Source organism: Mastacembelus armatus, chromosome 13, assembly GCF_900324485.2.
Source record: "Mastacembelus armatus chromosome 13, fMasArm1.2, whole genome shotgun sequence".
Classification (NCBI taxonomy): Eukaryota; Metazoa; Chordata; class Actinopteri; order Synbranchiformes; family Mastacembelidae; genus Mastacembelus; species Mastacembelus armatus.
This window is the reverse complement of record NC_046645.1, coordinates 25,029,461-25,052,503: the sequence shown is the minus strand read 5'-3', so window position 1 is coordinate 25,052,503 and position 23,043 is coordinate 25,029,461. Positions and strand designations below refer to the sequence as shown.

At 39.8% G+C, this 23,043-nt stretch overlaps 3 protein-coding genes across 3 annotated transcripts; 1 reads left to right on the top strand and 2 right to left on the bottom strand.

Moving 5' to 3' along the window:
- Positions 1 to 630: 630 nt before the first annotated feature.
- On the bottom strand, positions 631 to 1,557 carry LOC113144934 (olfactory receptor 11A1-like). Its single transcript, XM_026331263.1, has one exon. It carries the CDS (start codon positions 1,555 to 1,557, stop codon positions 631 to 633), a length of 927 nt encoding a protein of 308 aa, XP_026187048.1.
- A 2,825-nt stretch (positions 1,558 to 4,382) lies between these two features.
- LOC113134993 (olfactory receptor 11A1-like) lies at positions 4,383 to 5,336 on the bottom strand. The gene has a single exon (XM_026314625.1). The coding sequence runs from the start codon at positions 5,334 to 5,336 to the stop codon at positions 4,383 to 4,385; it is 954 nt and encodes a 317-aa protein (XP_026170410.1).
- Positions 5,337 to 7,668: 2,332 nt separating this feature from the next.
- On the top strand, positions 7,669 to 17,834 carry LOC113144941 (olfactory receptor 10A6-like; the record flags this gene model as incomplete). Its single annotated transcript, XM_026331275.1, has 2 exons — positions 7,669 to 8,557; positions 17,818 to 17,834. Coding segments are annotated over exons 1-2 (906 nt in total), but the record flags the coding sequence as incomplete, so codon positions are not given.
- Positions 17,835 to 23,043: the final 5,209 nt, after the last annotated feature.

Here is a 23,043-nt window from a genome sequence, read left to right as displayed (position 1 = left end):
AGTACCAAATCATCTCCATTTATGGACGGTATGGCTAACTGTGGTCTGATGAATATCTGAAATCTGTGAGATTACACAGTATGCCTTTCCAGCTACTGTACATGTAAATCAACTCTTCATCTCTTTTTTGCTGATGTTGTTTGTAAATAGTACATTGATACTGTTTGAATGTTTTTATAAGCTGAGATGGTTCAGAACCACACCTGCATTCTCAATTAATTGAGAAGACTTTAAAGTTGCTAACACCTGGGTCCAGTTGACATTAGTCGCATCAGAAGCGTAGTATTGCCATTACTTTGTGTGTTTAATTTGCTTTGCTGGAAAGACGAAAGTTTGTGACCGTGTTTCTTCAAAATATTTCAGCAATTCAGCTTGATATTTGTGACTTTGGTGAAGATCAGATCATAATTCATGACCAATTTAGGCTGAAATTTAAAATTTGAATTTCAAATTACAAAAGCATAACTGCATAACATTAGTGCTTTTCTGATTGACTTGGCTTTTCAGGGTTCCCAAAAACTAAATGGAAAACAGGAATGGACAGCAGCACTAAAGATAAAGGACTTTGTCCCCAGTGACCACTCAGTTGTCTGCAGTTGTTATATGTATATGTCTTCTAACAGTAGGAGTTTACATTTTATTAACCATGATACTTTGACATAAACTACGTATTTTAGACAATTTCAGTCCATACAGCACAGGGTTAAAGAGTGGTTGGCAAGTGACACAATATAATGATAAAAAAATGCGCAGCATATTGGGCACGCTGCTCATATTAAACCTGCTCTGAATTATTTCAAAGAAAGTCCCAAAGGAGAAGTTGAGCAGAGAAGCAAGGTGAGGTGTGCAGGTACTGACAGCTTTCTGTCTGGTCTGTTTAGAACCAGAAAAACACACTTTAAGAATCTTAATATACGTGTAAAGGATTAAACTTAAAGGACCAATTATTATAATAACTGTGTAAACAATTCCATAGATGTTGTTGACAGTGGTGTCAAAACAGGCCAGTTTGACAATAGGATAATTGTCACAGTAAACTTTGTTAATGGTGTTTCCACAGAGGTGTAAAGGGGCGCTCAGAGATATTTTGACAGCAACTTCAGCAAATGGATATAACCATGTTATAGCAAGAAGTTTGGCAACTTGGGTAAATGTCATACGTGTGTTATATTGTAGAGGATAACAGATAGAGAGGTACCTGTCATAAGACATGACGGCTAAGTTTAAAAATTCCACACTTCCATATGTATACAAACAGAAAACCTGCAGGAAACAAAAGGGAACAGACACAGTGTGAATGTCAGAGAGGATCTGAACCAGAAGGAATGGAAACAACCCTGTACTACCATACAGATCATTTACAAACAGGCTGCACAGAAACATGTACATGGGCTCATGTAAGCTTTTGTTCACACAGATCACCACTATCAGCAGCACATTAGAAAAAATAATTAAAACATATAAAGACATAATAATTATGAAATATAAATATTTAAGACGCCCAGTGTCAAAGTAGGCAGTGAGTGTGAAATAAGAGACCCGTGTAAAATTTGCCATGATCCTATTTAGTTATTGAGATTCAGTAGAATGTGAGCTGAGACATTACAGAACAGTCTATGTCACTGTGTGTAACATTCACCTGCTGTAGTCAAACTGAGCCCTCCCCCCTCCAACTGAACCCAAAGTCTGCCTCTACTTCTTATAAACCTTTCACTACAGCAGCCTGAGCTCACTGTCCCAGGACTCGCTGATTCATAGCATCTGATGTCACCTGTCAGGAGAATGTCCAACAATCCAGAATGCATCACTCTGAAAACTGTTTCATTCGATTCATAAATTAAGTCTCATGCTGTCAAACTTAAACTGTCTCATCTTAAAAAAATATAGTATTTGTCAAACATAAACTCCACAAAATTTATTTTAGTCAACTCCTGCCTCTCTGTTTAGATGCCGGAGATAAGCTAGCAGCAGGATAAGCTGACGGACTCTCTGAATCCTCGCATCAAGCATGACTCTTGCCACAGCACCAAAGAAGAGTCATAACGTCTCTGGGCAAAGCACATAGCAACCATACTGCATAGCAACCGTAGTGCATAGCAACCATAGTGCATAGCAACGGCCCACCTGCTTGTCCGCCAATATCGTTAGCATTTTGGAGTGGCCTGGGACGGAGTCAAATTCCTGAATCAATGTTTCAGTCTGCCCCTTGTGTGAGCTCCATTGTGTCTTCTGCTGTGGCTGCATGTGTTAAAACAACTCCAGACTGTCTCTGGACATGATTCGTACGAAACTGTCAGAACATATATTCAATCCACACTGACTCCGACCTGCGTCAAGTCACCTAAACAGCGTTGTGTGTGTGGCGTCTTTACCATCAGATTGGCAGACATAGGGGCTAAAATAAAATAAAATAAAATAAAATAAACCAGGTCAAATACAGAGATGAAGCATAAAAAACCTGAATGAAATCATGACAATAAAGTGCATGTCAGTATGCTTACATTCAAATTCACTATAACATGGAAAAAGTGCGCCTCAGTTCACACAGAGAAGATCACAGTCAGTTGTTTTCAAGTCTTTTGTTACTGAAATAAAATGTTGAATTTGGTGCCACAGAAGACAACAAAAAGGCTGCCCAGTATATTTTACTGGACTCACACTCAGGTGTTTTTAGCAACTGAAATAATCGAGTGCTAAGTCATGACTGCAGTAGGCTTATGCTTTCTTTGATAGGAGATCGGCTGCAGTTAGTTTATTACATTAAAGAATATATATATGTTATATATACAAAGTGCATGTACTGCTACGACTGTTATGTATCTGTAAGTTGGGATAATATAAATCAGTTGCATTGTGTTCACCATTACCCTGAAGCCTGGGTTTTCAACACAATAAGGGCACAGATCTTGGGAGAAGAAAAAATGTACCCCCTAATCTGTAATCTTCTGTGAACAAGCAGAGGTGGATGTAAGGTGGCGTTTGCCTCGGCTCCACAGGCTTTGTGGAGAATGATAACTTTTCAGCATGGTGTCTTGTAGATGAACCCACAAGTTGGTTGTGTTGTCTGAATGTCATATTGAAACACGGGAATGCTTGCAAACGACTTTTGTTTTGGCCCACCTGCTACATTGGCTGGGGAAGATACAGTAAGCCCTTATGGCCAGAGGGAGTATCGGTATTAGGGGCTGAAATATCGATATTTTACTGCTTAAATAATATATATATATATCTAATTATCGATTCTTTTTTTCACAGCCCTATTCTGATACATGTTCAGAAGCTCACAGGACAGTTTCCTTCACTACCTTATATGGGAGGCCTTGCTGCAGAGGAAGTGAAGATACTATCTCCTGAGCTTTTCCCATCAGCTTACAAAATTTAACAAAACTGTCCATTCTTTGGCAAGATCAGTGTTATAGCTGTTCCTTTTAAAACACCAAAATATTTGTGTACTCCAACCTCACAGAATGCACAGAGTAGGGCAATAACCTGGCTAATGTTAGACTTCTTACATGTTAGCTGTTTGTCCAGACAAGTTTCTGAGTGCTTCCATCTATAAGACTTTTAACCAAATCTCTTTCTCCATGCAAACGTCCAGCCTCTGGAGTTGCAATTGGAGCTCATGCCTTTATTCTGTCATCCTTCTCTCCTGCCTCTGAGAGACACACCTTATGCTGGTGTCTAGAGAACCTTCCCATCTCCAAAGAGAATGGCTCAAAGTAAGGCATGGTGGAGCATCCTGCATTCCTTGACGACCGCACCCACCTTGAGGTGGTACTGGATTGTAATGGAACATAACCAAAACCGAGTCAAGTTGAGCCGAACAGTGCTAAAACTGTATAATGGAAAAGTGGAAAGAGACTCCTAACTCGACTAGCTTCACCACATAATAAAAGAACACAGAAGTGAGAAGCTATGTTAAGCAAATCAACTTTGTGATATTTGATTTCTCAATGCCATGTTATTTCAGAAAAACCCATCCTGAAAAAAAACCCATCCAAAAAAAACAAAAAAAATCAACTCTGGCCAAAGTGACCACAGTGACCAAACAGCTGTGAGACAAGTATCGCAGACAAGCTGCTACTGATTGCTTATTGTAATGTCTTGAGGATGTTAAGTAGCATAACACATGGGCTGGATCAAAAGTCCATATTAAGTGATTTATTGCCCAATATTTACAAGGCACAAACAAGGGTCAAGGAATCTGGATATATAGTTGGTATCAAACAAAGACAGAAAAAAAAAACAAGCAAAACTAAAAAATAAAACAGCAAAAACCTGCCTGTTTAATGCTACAAAACAGTGTTTGCCAAAAGTGCACCAACCCCTAAACTGATCCTCTTTCCTTGAAGATTAAAAAATTTGATGTTATTAATCAATATTCACATATGTTTTCTAACAGTAGGAGCTGAACTTTTACCAAAGAGAAGACTTTTACATAAACTATGTATTTTAGACAATTTCAGTCCATACAGCACAGGGTTAAAGAGTGGTTGGCAAGTGAGAAAATATAATGATAAAAAAATGCGCATCATATTGGGCATGCTGCTCATATTAAACCTGCTCTGAATTATTTCAAAGAAAGTCCCAAAGGAGAAGTTGAGCAGGGAAGCAAGGTGAGGTGTGCAGGTACTGACAGCTTTCTGTCTGGTCTGTTTAGAACCAGAAAAACACACTTTAAGAATCTTAATATACGTGTAAAGGATTAAACTTAAAGGACCAATTATTATAATAACTGTGTAAACAATTCCATAGATGTTGTTGACAGTGGTGTCAAAACAGGCCAGTTTGACAATAGGATAATTGTCACAGTAAACTTTGTTAATGGTGTTTCCACAGAGGTGTAAAGAGGCGCTCAGAGATGTCATGACAGCAACTTCAGCAAATGGATATAACCATGTTATAGCAAGAAGTTTGGCAACTTGGGTAAATGTCATACGTGTGTTATATTGTAGAGGATAACAGATAGAGAGGTACCTGTCATAAGACATGACGGCTAAGTTTAAAAATTCCACACTTCCATATGTATACAAACAGAAAACCTGCAGGAAACAAAAGGGAACAGACACAGTGTGAATGTCAGAGAGGATCTGAACCAGAAGGAATGGAAACAACCCTGTACTACCATACAGCTGATTTACAAACAGGCTGCACAGAAACATGTACATGGGCTCATGTAAGCTTTTGTTCACACAGATCACCACTATCAGCAGCACATTAGAAAAAATAATTAAAACATATAAAGACATAATAATTATGAAATATAAATATTTAAGACGCCCAGTGTCAAAGTAGGCAGTGAGTGTGAAATAAGAGACCCGTGTAAAATTTGCCATGATCCTATTTAGTTATTGAGATTCAGTAGAATGTGAGCTGAGACATTACAGAACAGTCTATGTCACTGTGTGTAACATTCACCTGCTGTAGTCAAACTGAGCCCTCCCCCCTCCAACTGAACCCAAAGTCTGCCTCTACTTCTTATAAACCTTTCACTACAGCAGCCTGAGCTCACTGTCCCAGGACTCGCTGATTCATAGCATCTGATGTCACCTGTCAGGAGAACTTCCGATCAATCATCATTGATAAAACCTTTTCTCAACATGAAAAATGAAATACAGTAACACCTAAACCCATATTAGTTGTCTTATAAACTAATCATAGTCAGAGCAGTTGTCTTTTGGTCTAATCAGCTGTGACAGCTGTAATTCTTATTGTTTTATGGATTTTCTCCCCGCTTCAGCTGTGGACTAAAGATTGTTGCACAACAAACCACACCAGCCTTCAGAAACTCCTGCAGGTTAAACTGAACTAACCAATCACTTTTAATGCAGGCTCACTCTGACAGGATGCATAGGTTGAAATGTTGAAGTGTTGAAAAACACAGGGGACAGTCATTTCCCTTGTTTTGGTATAGGAAATACAATATATAATATAATAATATAATATAATATAGGACTAAGCCTTTACTGTTCACTGTAGTGAACAGTTTGAAAATGACTGAAATTCAGCTCATTTAACAATACACTAAGGTGACCCCAGTTAAGCTCTGGTAGTAAACTAGTTTCTGTGATGGCAAAGGCTGCAGCATTAGCTGTGTTCATTTATTGCAGGTATAGGAAGCATCTGCTGAATTTTATCTCTAATAGTTGTGATTTTATTTGTGAAGAAACTAAAATTCATCACTGCTGAGAGCTAAGGGAACACTGGGCTCAACAGAGCTGTGACTTTCTGTCAGCCTGGCTACAGTGCTGAAAAGAAAAGAAAAGAATTTCCTAACCCTAACCAAGATGTTTTATTTCCTAAACCTTATTGAAACGTTTTATTTGCGAAACCTAATCTAACCAACGTTTTAATACTTAAATATAACCGAGCAATTGTCATGCTTACATTTAAAGACATAACTTACATAATGTATGTTATGACAATGAGGATCTGTAGGATGAAAAAGACCTACTGAATCTTCCAGTAGGTTCCAGTAGATGAGTAGAGACCTACTGACCCATAACTATAGTCTGAAGGGAAGCACATGACAACGTTCCAAACGGGTGAATTGAATGACTAGGTATGATACTACTGTAACACAGAGTAGTTGTATTTACTATTTTGTTATTAATTGATCAGAATGACGCTGAACATGGTTTAAAAGACTTTTAAAACTTTTTGTAACTCTAAGGAAACTTTACCAATATTGCTATAAAATAACTGATAATTTACCTTTACAGTGACTTGGGTGGTTATTCCTGGTTCCTTTAATTTTCTATATCATAAATACTTTGGTGGCAGAACAGAAAGGTCTTGACGCTCACAAAAGGAAACATATCCAAAGTTCAAAATGATGTTCAAAAAAATAAAGAACTGTTTATTTTAGATGGTGAACAAATAGAAGCATCCAGAATTATTTTTAGAACAAAAAACAAGATTCTGAGGATAACTAAAGGATTGTTTAACAAAGAAAGTGGATGCGAACTGTGAGTGAGGTCAAGACTGTCTGACCACACCCCCAAAGTGGCATCCTCTGCTTTTATGTTCTTCCCCGCCTCTATCCCAGTTTCCACCACTAGATAAGCTTCTCAGTAGAGAAAGACATTAAATCAAATCTTTGGCTCCTACAGTAACGGTACAGGCACAATGCCTGGCTGCTGTGGTCATAGGGCCAGGAAACATTTATTTGTGTTTTAACTGGAGAACAGTAAAAAAATCACATATTTCAGTGTTTCATTTCTTGTCCTAACCTTGACCTATTTTTCCAGGTTCTCGGACTTTATTTGAGTAGAACAATGTCAGTCAGTAATCAGGGGAGGGCACTGAGAATAAGATGGAAGTGTCTTGTTATTGCTCTTGTGAGCTGAACTGTCTATAAAGCTACAGATCATTCTCCGTGCAGCCGACAGACATGACTACAGCAGTTTGCAGCACAACAGGTGAAAAATGACAAACTATATAAGGGCTCTAAACATGTACCGTGACCAGATTTAAAGGAGAGTAAATGGTAAGTTTGTGCTGCATGTGATGTTTCCCACTCTGTGAATTGATGAAGATTTTGAAGAAAATGATGCTGAGTGCTAGCGTAAAGCTTGGGAAGTGTTAGGATGTCATGATGTTACCTCTGAACAGCCAGTTCATTGCAGGGTAAAAAAGCAGATAGTTCTTTTGTCAATTGAGAGAATTATGGTAAATTCAACTGTTTCCTATTTCATTCTTAGTTTGTATACACATGTAGGAGTTTTGAGATATTTTTATTTCATCATGACTGTATTGTTGTATATTATAATTGTTATTGTCAACATATCACTGATTGTGGTGATCTGTGTGAACAGAAGCTTACATGAGCCCATGTACATGTTTCTGTGCAGCCTGTTTGTAAATGATCTATATGGTAGTACAGGGTTGTTTCCATTCCTTCTGGTTCAGATCCTCTCTGACATTCACACTGTGTCTGTTCCCTTTTGTTTCCTGCAGGTTTTCTGTTTATACTCTTATGGAAACATAGAGTTTTGTAACTTGGCCCTCATGTCTTATGATCGTTACCTTGCTATCTGTTATCCTCTACAATATAACAGACGTATGACATTTAACAAGGTGATTATCTTAACCATTGTGATATGGTTGTACTCTTTTATCAGATGTCTTATTACTTTATCATTAAGCCTTCAGTTAACATTGTGTGGAAACATCATAAACAGTTTATATTGCAGTAACTACCTAATGGTTAAGTTGGCCTGTTCTGACACTAAAGTCTACAACATTTATGGAATTTTTGCTGCTACTACATCCATCTTAGTCCCTCTGCTTCCAATCCTTTTCTCTTACATGAAAATTCTTAAAGTGTGTTTTTCTGGTTCTAAACAGACCAGACAGAAAGCTGTCAGTACCTGCACACCTCACCTTGTTTCTCTCCTAAACTTCTCTTTTGGTTGTTTCTTTGAGATACTTCAGAGCAGATTTGATATGACCCGTTTACCCAGTGTGTTACGAATCCTTGTGTCTCTGTATTTTGGAGTACTACAGCCACTTTTAAATCCTTTCATTTATGGAGTGCAAACGTCAAAAATACGAAATACATGTAAAAATATTTTCTGTTATAAGAAGTTAAGACAAAAACTTTTCAGTAAATAATTTAATATCCTGCACTGAAATATTTTCTTGCTTCAGAAAAAAAGTGTGAATTATAAATGTTGCTGTAGTGTCACAGGATTTAATGCAAAGTAAAGAAGTCAGGAATTTTTATTTTTTAATTTTATGTCATAAATAGTTGAACATTTTGAACACAAAAAAGCAGGACCAGGCTCAGGGAAAATAAAACAATTTTAAGTGGAGGTAAAAGCAGATAAGGAGATGAAGTGACTATTACTCTGCTATTGTCATCACCATCATTCTTTGTCTTTAGACAAGAGTGTATCAAACAGAACTGAACCTTGAAACACGAAACAATAAAGTACTTTTTTTAAATGAAGAAACATCTGAAAATGTTTTTAATCAGTCATTCTATCACTTTTGGTCAAGGCTTGATGTGTGTATAACTGAGCCCTAGACCTATATTTTTAGAACTCTGCTCGAAAATTGCCCATAATGAAATATCTCTGCAACCACAAGGTCTATTTGAATACTTTTGGTGTCATATTAAAGGGAAAAATCGAGAGATTTGTTCAGATCTTTGTTCTTTGTTCAGATGTGTAAATATCAGTTTATGTTACTGGTGAGGAGTAAATGAAGATGGTACACAGCACAAATTAAAAATTTTCAGCCTTGCCTAAAAAAAAAAAACACTTTCAGGATGAGTATATTTTCAGAATGATGCAGTGGCAGCTCTAAACCTCAATGAAATCAAAATAAAACACATTAACATTATTTCTGCAATACTATTAATATTGTTCTGATAAAGTGAAGCAGAACAAAATTAGAGAGATTTTAATACAGACAGCTTAGGCAAGGTTTCCAAAATGACCATGTTGGTACAGTTTGGCACATTTGTGCCATTTGTATTTTCTCACGTAAAAAAACTACATATTTCATTTGTATATCACTAATGGTATTCAATACTTTCAAAATCAAAATTAAGTGAAAAGTGTCAAATCTGTGACTTCAAACTGTCACCCTTGCGCATCATTGTGCGTAATTCTAGGTTTCTTGATACTTCCCTTTATGTGAATACGCAGGGATCTATATCTGCAACTTGGTGGGTTTGAGTGATTAGCACCTTGTTCGAATTGTTAGAGCCAACAGAATGACGCTACACTCGCCATAATGACATTGACAGCACAGTCAACCAATCAGAATCGGATTGGATTTGGACTGTCGATTTACCTGTAAAATACATTTTTTCACAGCAGGTAAGAAAAATTTGACAGTTAGCGTCTGGCCAAGGGATTTCTGCTGTTGTGTTTTGGTTTCTATCTCTCGGATACTTTGTTGTACTGTGTTTTTACACACATCTTCAGAATCTGCTTTCATTTGAGGTGTATTTTGTGTGTTTTGCATAGAGTGCCATAGCAGTAGAGCTAGAAATGTGGCGAGCGGGTTGAGACAGCAGTGCTGTGTGAAGTTTGTTTAGTAATTCAGTTATCATTTTAGTTTTGTTTGGAGCATGTAAAAAAGGTTTATATAGTCTTGTAGCCCAGATACTGCTGTTTAATCTGATGTGGAACATCGCTGTAGTCTTTCAGTATTAGTGCATTGTTTCATGCTGTGTTTACTAACTGGTCCTTAAAGTCCTTAAATTTGGGGACCCACGGGCTCAAATGCCTTTTACCTTTAGGGGTCGACGAACGAACCACTGCGTTTTGTGGCAGCGCATTATCTCCTGATAACACTGAAACAAATTTAAATTACTCCGTCAGTTTTGATTGTACAGATAAGAGCAATATATCATTCGAATCTGTGAAGGGTCTAGTTTTATTTGTATACAATCATAATAACAAAACTCTGTGCTTTTGTAAAATAAGAAAGCAGACAGGGTTTAATAGGGTTGGAACCTGCATTTAATTCAATATTAGATTCAATTGGTTTCACTCAAATGTTTCAATGTTGCTTCAATCTGTTTCAGTCACACCCTTGATCTTGTTCTGACCTATGGCATCGAAATTGAACATTTAATAGTTTTTCCCCAAAATCCTGTTTTGTCAGATCATTCTTTAATAACTTTTGAATTTAAGATGATGGATCATGCAGCGTCTGGAAGAAAATTCCACTACAGCAGATGTTTATCTGACTACGCTGTTAATAAATTTAAGAAAATGATTCCATCTTTATTTACATCTATGCCATGTGCCAACACAGTGGAGGGCAGCTGCTTGAACAATTTCAAGATTTTCAGGTTTTGTACAGAAACAGCACTGTTAAAAGTCACCAACAATCTTCTCTTAGCCTCAGATAATGGACTTGTTTCTATACTTGTCCTCCTGGACCTTAGTGCTGCATTTGACACCACTGACCAAAGCATCTTATTACAGAGACTGGAGCATGTGACTGGTATCAGAGGAACAGTAAGCCCATTTATCGGACAGATTCCAGTTTGTTCATGTCCACGATGAACCTGCCACACGCACAAAAAAATGCTGATTCAGCATTCACACCATTGTTATCCTAATCTTCATTATTATTGTTAGTGGGAGTGCTGAAGCAGCATTCACACTAATAAAGGTTTTGCGCTTCAGCTTTTTTCAAATTTTTCGTCTCTTCTTGTGTCAACTTTCAGCTATATAAACAATTTATATATTAAAGTAGTAGAGATTTTTGTCTTCTTTCAGGTAATGCTATTCTCATTTTGATAGGACCTATGGTTTTTCCACCAGGTGGCCAAACCCGCAGAGAGTGACTGCTCAATCTCTCATTCACTCCCATTATAAAAGAGCTCCAGGTGAGAAACTCAAATGAAGGCTGTTTCTAACTCGCCACCAATCGTTCATTTTTTGGAATATCTTCACAAAAAGTGGATCCGTCTCTTCGATGAAGCCTCCTGACACTGTTAATGAAAGAATTATTTTGATAGGTCTTTTTCTGTTTTTCTGTATCCCTCCATTTTGTGAGGTGAAGTTTTGTCAGATTCTCCATTCTGCGTGTGTAAAGCACTGTGTCACTGTCACTCCACCTCCTACTCTGTCCAACCAGTGTTAATTTTGACAGCAGATTTTAATTTAGTTTTAGTCATAGTCTTTTGACTAAAATGCAATTTTAGTTTTAGTCATATTTTAGTCATCTGCTTTGTTTTAGTTTTAGTCGAATAAATAAAAGGCAAAGGCAAATAGCATAAGAAAATCAACTGTAGATTTAGTCGACTAAAATCTATTGGGTTAAATATTCTAAATTAAAATTAAATGAAAAACAAGTTTCATTAAATATTTCCATAAAAGACCAAAAATTAGATATGCATCGTTTATAACTTGCATATGACATTCTTCATTCTTTAAAGCAAAAGGTCAACTCCAAAATATTTAAGAGAAAAACTGTATTTAGCAGTAATGCCATTGTATCAAAGATGAAACTGACCCATATATCTTCTCTTTGTTTTCTCCAGCTGTTGCCATTTCATTATAGTTTAAGTCAGACAGAAACCCAGTGTAGGCTATGATGATGTCGTGTACTCGCGCATCCCACGTCACTAGGTGGATCAGTTACTTTTCAAATGTGTGTCTAAGAAGATTAATTCTGATTGGATCTTTTCTAAAAACGTCCCTCACTCACATTTTCGTCTCGTTATTATTACTTTTTATTTAGTTTTTGTCGCCATCACTTAATTTTTATTTAGTTAATGTCTCGTTTTCGTCAGTGAAAACTTGTCATTGACGAAAATTATAACAAAAATACTTTGTCAACGAAATTAACACTGCTGGGCAACATAGCAACAGCTCACAAAGCAGTGGATGAGACAACAGCTGCCTGTGGTTGGTAATTAAGAATAATGGGCTCCCTAATGTCTGCTGTTACACATGGGGACCATTCTGAGCTATTTAGAGCAAGTGACTCTGTGGCTATTTTAAATATCAGCCATGGTGTCATCTCCCAGCAGGTCATGTTCGGACTTTCACAATAAAAGTCTTGTCATTAATAGGAAGATATTACATTTTTTTGCAAAGTATAAGGAACATTCAAAATAAAGTCCAGATTCTAGTGTATGGTCCTATGAGTTTCCTGCAGCTTTGTCCTTTCAAAGTAAAAGCCTTTTTATAGCATTTTCTCAAAGTAAAAGTACATACAGTTCGTATTTCTCGATTATTCCAACTGCGTCAGGCGATTCAAAACGTGCTTCGGTGACGCAGTTTGCATCAAACTTTTTGCGGCAGTCGGCAATCCCAATGCAATTTCTTCAGAAATTACATTGGGATTTCGACCCTTGTCTCTCTGTGTAAGTCTGGTGTGTCCCCGTGGTGTGTGTGACCCCAGACCTTCGACCCTTGTCTCTCTGTGTAAGCCTGGTGTGTCCCCGAGGTGTGTGTGACCCCAGGCCTTTGACCCTTGTTCATTTGTGTGAGCCTGGTGTGTCCCCGAGGTGTGTGTGTGACCCCAGGCCTTTGACCATGTTTGTTTCCCCTTGGTATGTGTGACCTTGACCCTCTTGTCTCGTCTCCTTGGTTTGTGTGGTTTCATCCCTCTCGCTGGTGTACCTATGTCTCTTGGGTTCTACGTTCATGTTTTGGGTTTCCTTTGAGTTTTGTGTTTTTCTGAATAAACTTCGTTTTTGAACTTGAGTACCAGAGTGGGCAATCCTTGGTCCGAACTTCTAACCCCCCCAGCACCAATCCCGGGGTCCCGTGACTTCCGGGAGGGTCTTATTTTGGCGAAGCCAGCAGGATCTCCTAGCCCCTCACTTGCGCCAACTTGGTATTATTAGTTAATTGTTTTCACCTGTTCTGTGCTTACCTTCCAGATAAGTACCGTGCACCTGTCCAGAGACAACCGCCAGATTGTCTGCCGTTACTCCTAGATCACCAGTCGTCCCGGTCTAGTCCAAGACCTGATCTTTCCTCAGTCTTCCTGGAGATCCCGAATCCTGGCCTGCTCGCTGTTCTTTTCGTCCCCTGGACACTCAGTTTGGGAATCCTTCCTTTTCGTCCTGAGGACAAGGTACCCAGTGACTTTTTGTTTTCCCCGTTGGTTCCTTCGCTACAAGGAAAGCCGGAGAGGAGTTATTATTTTTTCCCAACTCTTAAGTTCCCCGGAGTTGCTAAACGAAGAGGGGTTTTTTCTGTTGTTCCCTTCCTAAAAGGACTGACCTACTAGTACTGCCGAGTAAGTGTGGTTGTGACTCTTTGTTTCTGACCCGGCAGAGCGCTTTAGTAGCAATTTCCTGTTTTTTCCCCACGTATCCTGAGCCGGAGTGTTGGAGCCCTCTTCCCTCCTCCGCCGTTTCTACCTCAGAGTAGTCTCCCTGCACAACGCTGGATTCCGAGACCAGGAGGATCAGTTACCTGTCTCCTAGCTCCATCTACTGGTCACAACTCCCACGCACCTGGTTCTCAATAAAAGAAGCAAACACGTTACCCTTCTGACTCTGTGTTCTGTGTGTGGCCCAGTGTGCTCCTGACCTGTTTACCTGAGTTATGACACAATTGGACCACAGTTCGAGGCTGAGGATTTTCAGCAAGGACTGGATCTGAACTCCGGACATCTCAGCACTCACGGGACGTCCCAAACCAAAAAGGTAAGCAGAAACCTGTTGTTCTAATGAACCGAATTCTGTGTATTGGCAATCATTAAATTATAAGTGAGTGTTGTGAAGGTCAGGACTGAATGATCAAAATTTTGATCGTATTGGTTGAAATTAAGAGTGTTGCATTGAGGAATCATGTTTTGAGATTTTCAAGTAAAGAAAGAATAAAGAAAAGTAGTAATATGAGTAAGCGTTAAACTGCCCAATAACAATAGTTTATCGAACATAGAAAATTGACTTGGGATAGGATCATAGATTAGATTAACTTAATTTTAATGCAGCTGGAGCGTTGTTGTAACTCTATATCAACCTGGTCTTGCATTCCTTGAGAATTTAAAGTTTGCCAGTAACTTGATTGAAAACAAAGTGTACACTATGAATTTCCATGCCGGTTAACTAAGGTTTCCTTTAAGTACATTAAACCTGTTGTTATAGTGTAAAAGTTGCAAAGCGCACATGAAACAACCGAACTCAGTGGCCGTGTGGGCACAAGTTTGGTTGTAATGGCAAATTGATTAAAGTTTAAAATTGCATGGGCGAACGCCAATAAGTATCCTGGGAAAAGGAACTTTGTCTGATGCAGTACCACAGTTCAAAACTCGACAATATGGAAACTGGACAAGCAGGATGCACAAGATACCTGGTAGCCTTAGCCTTAGGCAATCGCAAAAACAAGCCACATTGTAATGTGCCATGAGCTAACAGTGAACACGGACCACGGAGTAGTGGCCTTCTTCCTGCTTCTGAAGAGTGCAGACGCTTTTCTGCTTGCTCCTGCTTCTGCCAGCTTTAATTTGCTTTTATTCCTTTTTATTTCATTTATTTTTACCTAATGATTTTATGATACACTTTTTTACCCCTTTTTTAACTGCATCTGGAATTTTAGTGAGGATTTTATTTTTCTTTTTAACACTTAATCTGACCTATTGAGGGACTACAACCATGGATTGTTTTCAACATGAATATTTCAACACGTCTGGAAAAGAAAACACATTGTGCCAAAACTGCCGGATATATCTTCAGAAAATCAATGTGTTACAAATGAAGATTCTTGCTCTGGAATCTGAAAGAGGACTTCAAGACACGCTTCTGTTCAGACCCAGTGGTAAGAAGCCGAAACCTACTATCAATAATAAGTGCTATGTTGACCAAAACGCTACTCTGAACCTGGACGATACAGTGTCTTTCCCAAAACTTTCAAAAGTGGGAATTGATCAAAATGAAGTGGCCTGCCAAGCCAAAGCGTCACAGAATTAGAAGAATGGTGGCACCCCAGGACCACATGTAGCATCAACAAACATACAGCTCAGTAACAGGTTTCAACCACTGTCTGAACTAAATCTTATTGAGCAAGAAATGTCTGCTATGACTGAAAACCAAAAAAGCAATAACTTTAAAAACAGGAGCCATGGAGCCAGTCAGAGAAACAGATACAAAGAACCTGTGACAAATGTGAAGGACAGAGATATCCTTCTGCTTGGAGACGGTGCTATTAGTGACATAAACAACAGCAGAATTATTACATGCAGCTACCCAAGTGCCACGGTCACTGATATATCAGCTCTCCTCCCCCAGGTCATCTCAAAACACCATGGAGTCAAACAGCTGATCCTGCATGTGGGTGCCGTGGACACCAGAAAGGGAGAATCACAGGTTTTAAAACAGGACTTCTCTAAATTATTAGAGAAACTTGACAAACTGAAAATCCAGTCATTTGTCAGTGGACCTCTCCCAAACATCGACAGGAGGATTAATAAATTCAGTCGGCTGCTTGCATTGAACACATGGCTGTCCAAGGCCTGTGAGATAAGAAGAGTGCACTTCATTGATAACTGTTTTGGCAACGCGACGACCTGTTCAAGGAAAGGGCCCATATTTGAGCAGGAGTGGAGTGAGACGGTTAATGGATAACCTCCTCCACTCTCTGAGACACCACACTGGGTCTGGATGGCCGTCTGAACAGCTAAAGGCTCCTCTGAGAGAAGAGAGGAGTGAAGTAAACACTCACACCACACCAGCAACGGACCCCTCATCAGCTAAGGATCCCCCCTCAACAGCACCTTCAATGGTGCCCCCTCCACTGCCCTGGGCCCCCCCAGCTGCATCCGCATCCTCTGCAGACTCATCACTGACCATCCCATCCCCGGCTTCACCAATGAGATTTCCAAATCATTTGGAAACCTTGGTGAAATCAGGAATTAAAATGGTGCCTCTGACCCCTAACTGGGCAAGGTCATGGGTATTATCATCAACGCCAGTCAACTCATCCCCCCAGCAAACACGTGTCTTTCCTCAGAGCACCCCTGTCAGACCCCCCGCACCTGCTCCCGGACCAAAGATCCTGACTAGCATCAATGCTGCTATCAGTAACTAGGACACCCAGGGCCTCTGCTGTTCTAGGACTTATAGCCATAATAAACCACTTATCAACCTGAGGCCCAGGGAGAGAACACTCTCCCCTAGTGCTATAGCTCCAGTCAAAACACGCAGTGGCTAAAACAGTGACAGACTGTCCAATCAGAGAAATCTAATTCAAATCCCTTGTAGACAGATAATCTCAGGTCCTACTCAAACTAATTTGAAAGTTGCAGTGCTCAATGTCAGATCTCTATGTAACAAATCATTTTTAATCAATAATTTTATCTCCTCTTATAATCTTGATTTTATGTTTTTAACAGAAACATGGTTAGATATCAGGACAGGCAGTTCTTATTGAATCCACCCCACCTAATTTTACATTTCCATCAGAAACACGAGAAAACAAAAGGTGTCTGTGCCTTTTTTAGGAATAATATGGTTACCCACAGGTTGTCATTTATCATTTGAGTATGTATCTTTTAAAATGGAGCAAAAATTATCTCCCTCTATACTTTTTATTATCCTCTACAAACCTCCCCAATGCTGTCAAAATTTTATTGATGAATTTACTGAGATGCTTTCAGTTGTTGTATGCTAAAGAACTTTCTGCCGTCCTTGAAACGTATGGCTTCAGCCAGCACGTTAGGGAGCCGACCCATATCAGAGGTCACACTCTGGACCTTGTCATTACTAAGGGTGTTCAATTCAATTCAATTCAATTTTATTTGTATAGCGCCAAATCACAATACAAATCATCTCAAGGCACTTTACAAAAACTAACGCTTCTAATATCACTGTGATTGATGTTGCTTTGTCTGATCATTTTTGTGTCTTTTTTGATTTGTCCATAATTCCCAAAGATGCAACTGGACCTACACTTGTTCAGAAAAGACACAGTCGTCCTGTCCCTGCAGCTGAAAAACACCCCCACAACATGATGCTCCCACCACCATGTTTCACTGTAGGGATTGTATTGGGCAGGAGATGAGCAGTGCCTGGTTTTCTCCACACATACCGCTTAGAATTAACGCCAGAACGTTCAATCTTGGTCTCATCAGACCAGAGAATCTTATTTCTCATAGTCTGGGAGTCCTTCGTGTGTTTTTTGGTAAACTCTATGCGGGCTTTCATGTGTCTTGCACTGAGGAGAGGCTTCCGTCGGGCCCCTCTGCCATAAAGCCCCGACTGGTGGAGGGCTGCAGTGACAGTTGACTTTGTGGAACTTTCTCCCATCTCCCTACTGCATCTCTGGAGCTCAGCCACAGTGATCTTTGGGTTCTTCTTTACCTCTCTCACCAAGGCTCTTCTCCCACGATTGCTCAGTTTGGCTGGACGGCCAGGTCTAGGAAGAGTTCTGGTCGCCCCAAACTTCTTCCATTTGAGGATTATGGAGGCCACTGTGCTCTTAGGAACCTTGAGTGCTGCAGAAATTCTTTTGTAACCTTGGCCAGATCTGTGCCTTGCCACAATTCTGTCTCTGAGCTCCTTGGGCAGTTCCTTCGACCTCATGATTCTCATTTGCTCTGACATGCACTGTGAGCTGTAAGGTCTTATATAGACAGGTGTGTGCCTTTCCTAATCAAGTCCAATCAGTTTAATTAAACACAGCTGGATTCCAATGAAGGAGCAGAACCATCTCAAAGAGGATCAGAAGAAATGGACAGCATGTGAGTTAAATATGAGTGTCACTGCAAAGGGTCTGAATACTTATGACCATGTGATATTTCAGTTTTACTTTTTTAATAAATTTGCAAAAATTTCTACATTTCTGTTTTTTTCTGTCAAGATGGGGTGCTGAGTGCTAATGAGAAATAAAATTATTTTTTTTGATTTTGGCAAATGGCTGCAATGACACAAAGAGTGAAAAATTTAAAGGGGTCTGAATACTTTCCGTACCTACTGTAGGTTTGAAAATACCACTTTCTCTCATGTTGAAAATTTGTTGAATTCATATACTTCAAGTGTTCTAAATGTCATAGATGTGATTGCACCCGTTAAGGATAAATTAATCAGGAACAGGCAAAAGCCACCGTGGAGAAATGATGACTCGGTCAGGGCACAGAAAAGGGAGTGCCGGAAGGCCGAACAAAGATGGCGTAAATCAAAGCTCCAGGTTCATTATGACATTTATAAGCAGATGTTGTGTGTGTTCAATGAAACTCTACGTAGAAAGAGAGAAATGTATTTTTCTGAAATCATCAACAACAGTAGTAACAACTCACGTGTCCTGTTTGCTACAGTGAGTAGGTTGACAAACCCTCCATCTCCATTGCCATTGGAACTAATTTCAACATCTAAATGTAATGAATTTGCATTATTTTTTAATGACAAGATTCAGGGTATTAAACAAACAATAAATTGCACAAGGCAGATACCAAATCTGTAGCCATCCAGGAAACACTTGGTAGAACTGAAACACTTTACACCAGTAAATGACATAACAGTTGAAGAGACCATCTCAAGTCTGAGCTCATCCACCTATTGCCTTGATGTTTTACCGACTAAGTTTCTGAAATCAGTACTAGGCAGTTTGTTACCATAACTCACTCAATTAGTTAATAACTCATTACAGTCTGGAACATTTCCAAGGGCTTTGAAAATTGCTGTCATCAAGCCTCTCCTGAAGAAGAGCAGTCTCGATGGCATGGTACTGAACAACTACTGGCCCATATCAAACCTGCCGTTTTTAGGCAAAATCATTGAAAAAGTTGTTTACCAACAACTTACTGACTTTCTCAACTGCTTTGATGATTTTCAGTCAGGATTTAGGCCCCATCACAACACTGAAACTGCCCTCATCAAGGTGACATTCGTCTGAACACCGACGCTGGCAGAGTCTCTGTCTTAGTACTGCTGGATCTAAGTGCTGCTTTTGACACAGTGGACCATGTGATCCTGTCACAAAGGTTAGAGGACTGGATAGGCATCTCTGGTACTGCCCTTAAATGGTTTAAGTCCTATCTTGAAGACAGGAAGTATTTCATTGAAGTTGGTAACTGTGTCTCAGACCAAATGGTGTTGACATGTGGGGTCCCCCAAGGGTCCATCTTGGGACCCCTTTTGTTCAATCTTTACATGTTTCCTTTAGGCCAGTTAATACGCAGCAATAATGTGTCATACTATAACTATACAGATGACACTCAGATTTACATTTCACTCACAGCTGGTGAATATGGACCAGTCGACTCACTGTGCAGCTGTATTGAACAGATCACTCTGTGGATGCAAAACAACTCTCTCCAAATAAACAGTGACAAGACTGAAATAATCATCTTTGGGTCTCAGAAACAAAGAGAAAGTGTCAGCAGTCACCTCAAGTCTCTTTCTCTAAAATTTAAAATTTAGAAATCTAGGGGTAATCATGGACTCAGACTTGAATTTTAACAGCCACGTTAAATCGATAACATCGTCAGCATTTTACCATCTCAAAAACATTGCCAGAATCAAAGGGATCATGTCTAAACCAGACTTGGAAAGACTCATCCATGCTTTTATCTCTAGCAGGTTAGATTACTGTAACGGCCTGTTCACAGGGCTCTCAAAACGAGCTGTAAGGCAGCTACAGTACATTCAGAACACTGCTGCTCGGGTCCTGACTAGAACCAGGAAGTACAACCGCATTACTCCTGTTCTCACATCTCTGCACTGGCTTCCTATCTCTGAGAATAGACTTCAAAACAGCACTGCTTGTGTACAAGTCTCTTCATGGCTCAGCACCACATTACATCTCTGACATGCTGATGCCATATGAACCATCTCGAACTCTGAGAACATCAGGGACAGGCCTCGTGCCCAGAGTCAGGACTAAACAGGGAGAAGCAGCGTTTCAGTTATATGCAGCTAAAACCTGGAATAGTCTTCCTGATGATGTTAGACAAGCCTCATCTCTGGCAATGTTTAAGTCCAAGCTAAAAACCTTTTGTTGGTTCTACTCAAACATTTAACAAGAGACACGTTGCATCTTTTCAGGCTGGGATCAGCTCGTGGCTGCAAGAAGACGTCTCTTCTTGGGTTTGTGGCTGCAGCCCCGAGCTTCACACAGACTTCTTTATTTATAGCAAACAAGGTTACACAATAGTTGCACAGAAGACCTTTAACATATATCACGTTCGCTTTAGAAACAAGGAAACTGGCTTTTGTCCCTATAGATTCATGAAGTTCAAACAGGGGGGCACTTGGTGTCACAAGTTCCTTGCCCCTGAGCGGGTCTGTTTCACTTCCTAAACGCATACATTCTTTCAACATATGCACAACTGACATGTGTTGAGCGGTCAACATTCAAAGCAGTCAAAAGTTCAATTACTCAACAAGATCACATGTACATTTACTTATAGCAGTGAGTAAATTCTATGATAAACAATTTAGACTTTTGATCCTAACACCTTTCTTTTTAGTGTGGCATATAACATATGACCAGACTAGCCCTGACAGTGTTTTATCCAAACTGATCTATCTGCACTCATTCCTTTAATATTAATTTTTAACTTTTTATTATTATTCATTTTTTCTTTTTTAAAACTGTCTTGTCACTACTTTTGTCCAGTTGGGGGAGACAATCGGACTCATGGTCAGTACTCTAAGTTGATTAGGTTGGGAACCTTTGATCTAAAGCCAATTGGGTCAGGGACTCAGGGGTTAGGAACCGTGGCACTTTAGTGTTATCCTTAGAATACGGGTCTAAACAGCTGTAGACTTAAATAAGGGGTTTGGAACCTCCAGCTGTAGTCTACTCGATCCTAGACGTAAGAGTCCGGGACTCAGGATCGTCTCCGCAGATAGTCTGTGTTGAGGTCCTTTTAGTCCATCAGGGATGGGACAAACTGAAAGTAGGGGACCCACAAATATGGGTCAGCGTGGTCCGATAGTCGATATCATAAGGGGCAAATATGGTGACAAAGTGGTGGCATGCATTTTTTATTCTTGCTTATGCATTTTTAACCTGTCTTTTATTTCTGTAAAGCACTTTGAATTACTCTGTGTATGAATTGTGGTATATAAATAAACTTGCCTTGCCTTGCCTTTGTTAGGATTTTACCAAGATTGTTTGGCGCTCATAAATACTGACAACGAGTGAGGTAGAGAACAATTAAAGTTTATTGAAAATAACGAAGGATGGATCTGGTGGAAGATCTGGGAATAACGCCGACTGGATCTAAAATGACACAGACAGTCAATTAAATCGGGACAGAGTTTGGGACGGAGAATAAGTGTTAATTTACTGATTACCTAGACTGCTCCCTAGGTTCCTCGGGAGCTAGCGTAATCATCTACCACAGAAAACTAAGGCGATCAGGGACACAGATGAATGGGGAAAACTAAAACACTTCTTAACTTCCCTTAGTTGTGGTCTTCTTATTTTCGGGCTCCTTGTCGCGACGATCTAGGACGTTCCCTTATTGTCCCTCATTCATAACTGTAGAAACTCAAATCTTCAAGTCCCAACAGAACAGTTTCCCTCATATTCCAGCAGAACAACTCCACTGTCAAAAGTCACAGTCGCTGTGTCAGGTACAAAAATTGACTTCCTCAATACTTGTTATTTGCGGGGAGCGTTAAGGACTCAATCCTCCTCTTCAGCATCCACATAAGAGAAGAATGGATATTAAGCTACTTATCTCCTTCTCCGGTCAGGTAATGACATCCACAGATACGTCGTAGTAATCCGTACTGAATCCAGGTGAAGTAGTTCCTCTTCATCACACGGTTCGTACAGGTCAAAAGCAGATCTCTAGAAGACACACATCTGTACTAGTAAAAACAGGGATAATCGCACTTCGGGTTTAAAGGCAAGTTCAAAAGAAATCTCAGAGCTTGAGTTCGATCAAGTGGCAGGAGAGTGTCAACACAAGGGTTAACCACAATCTGGCAAGGAGCACAGTGCCCTGGTCTGCTTAAAACATGCAGCGGGCAGGTGCAGTGAATCAACTGATTATTTCAGAATAGCAAACAGTCTAAAGTCAGCAGGGGGCAGTGTTGGACCAGTCACCTCTCGGAATCCTGACAGCCTTGCCTTAGGCTCCAACGCACTCACCTTCTCAACAGCAAGAAAAACAAAGATCTCTGAAATCCTACTGCAGCCACATATCTCATTCTATACTGAAGGAGTGAAAATGGCAAGGGGCTTACACATGGATACAAGACAACCACATGACTGTGCTGAAATAGCCAAAAAAGATGTGAAGCTGAGAACTGATTTGGATGCAGAACCACTGGACAGTCAAGCAAGTCTTCACTCTGATCCTCTCTATGGAGTTTATGCCGCGGAGCGGGCACTGGCGTGAAACTCACCCGTGGTGGGCTGCATGGTGCAGAAGTAGGATAGCTGGCCATATTTAGATTTGAAGGAGTGACAGGTGAAAGAGAACGACTCATTGGATGTTGCTGCTCCATTTGAATTCGCAGCTACTCCATCTGCTTTTTGAGCTGAGAGATTTCTCGCTCATACTGTTCATTTTGATTCTGAAATGAGTCTCTCATGTTGTACAAACCTCAACGTTTGGCGAAGCTCATTTTCCTTCCTTATGATGTCAGACACAACT

Bases quoted from the DNA above. Each gene is read 5' to 3' on its own strand.
- LOC113144934 (XM_026331263.1), bottom strand. From the start codon at position 1,557: ATGGCAAATTTTACACGGGTCTCTTATTTCACACTCACTGCCTACTTT.
- LOC113134993 (XM_026314625.1), bottom strand. From the start codon at position 5,336: ATGGCAAATTTTACACGGGTCTCTTATTTCACACTCACTGCCTACTTT.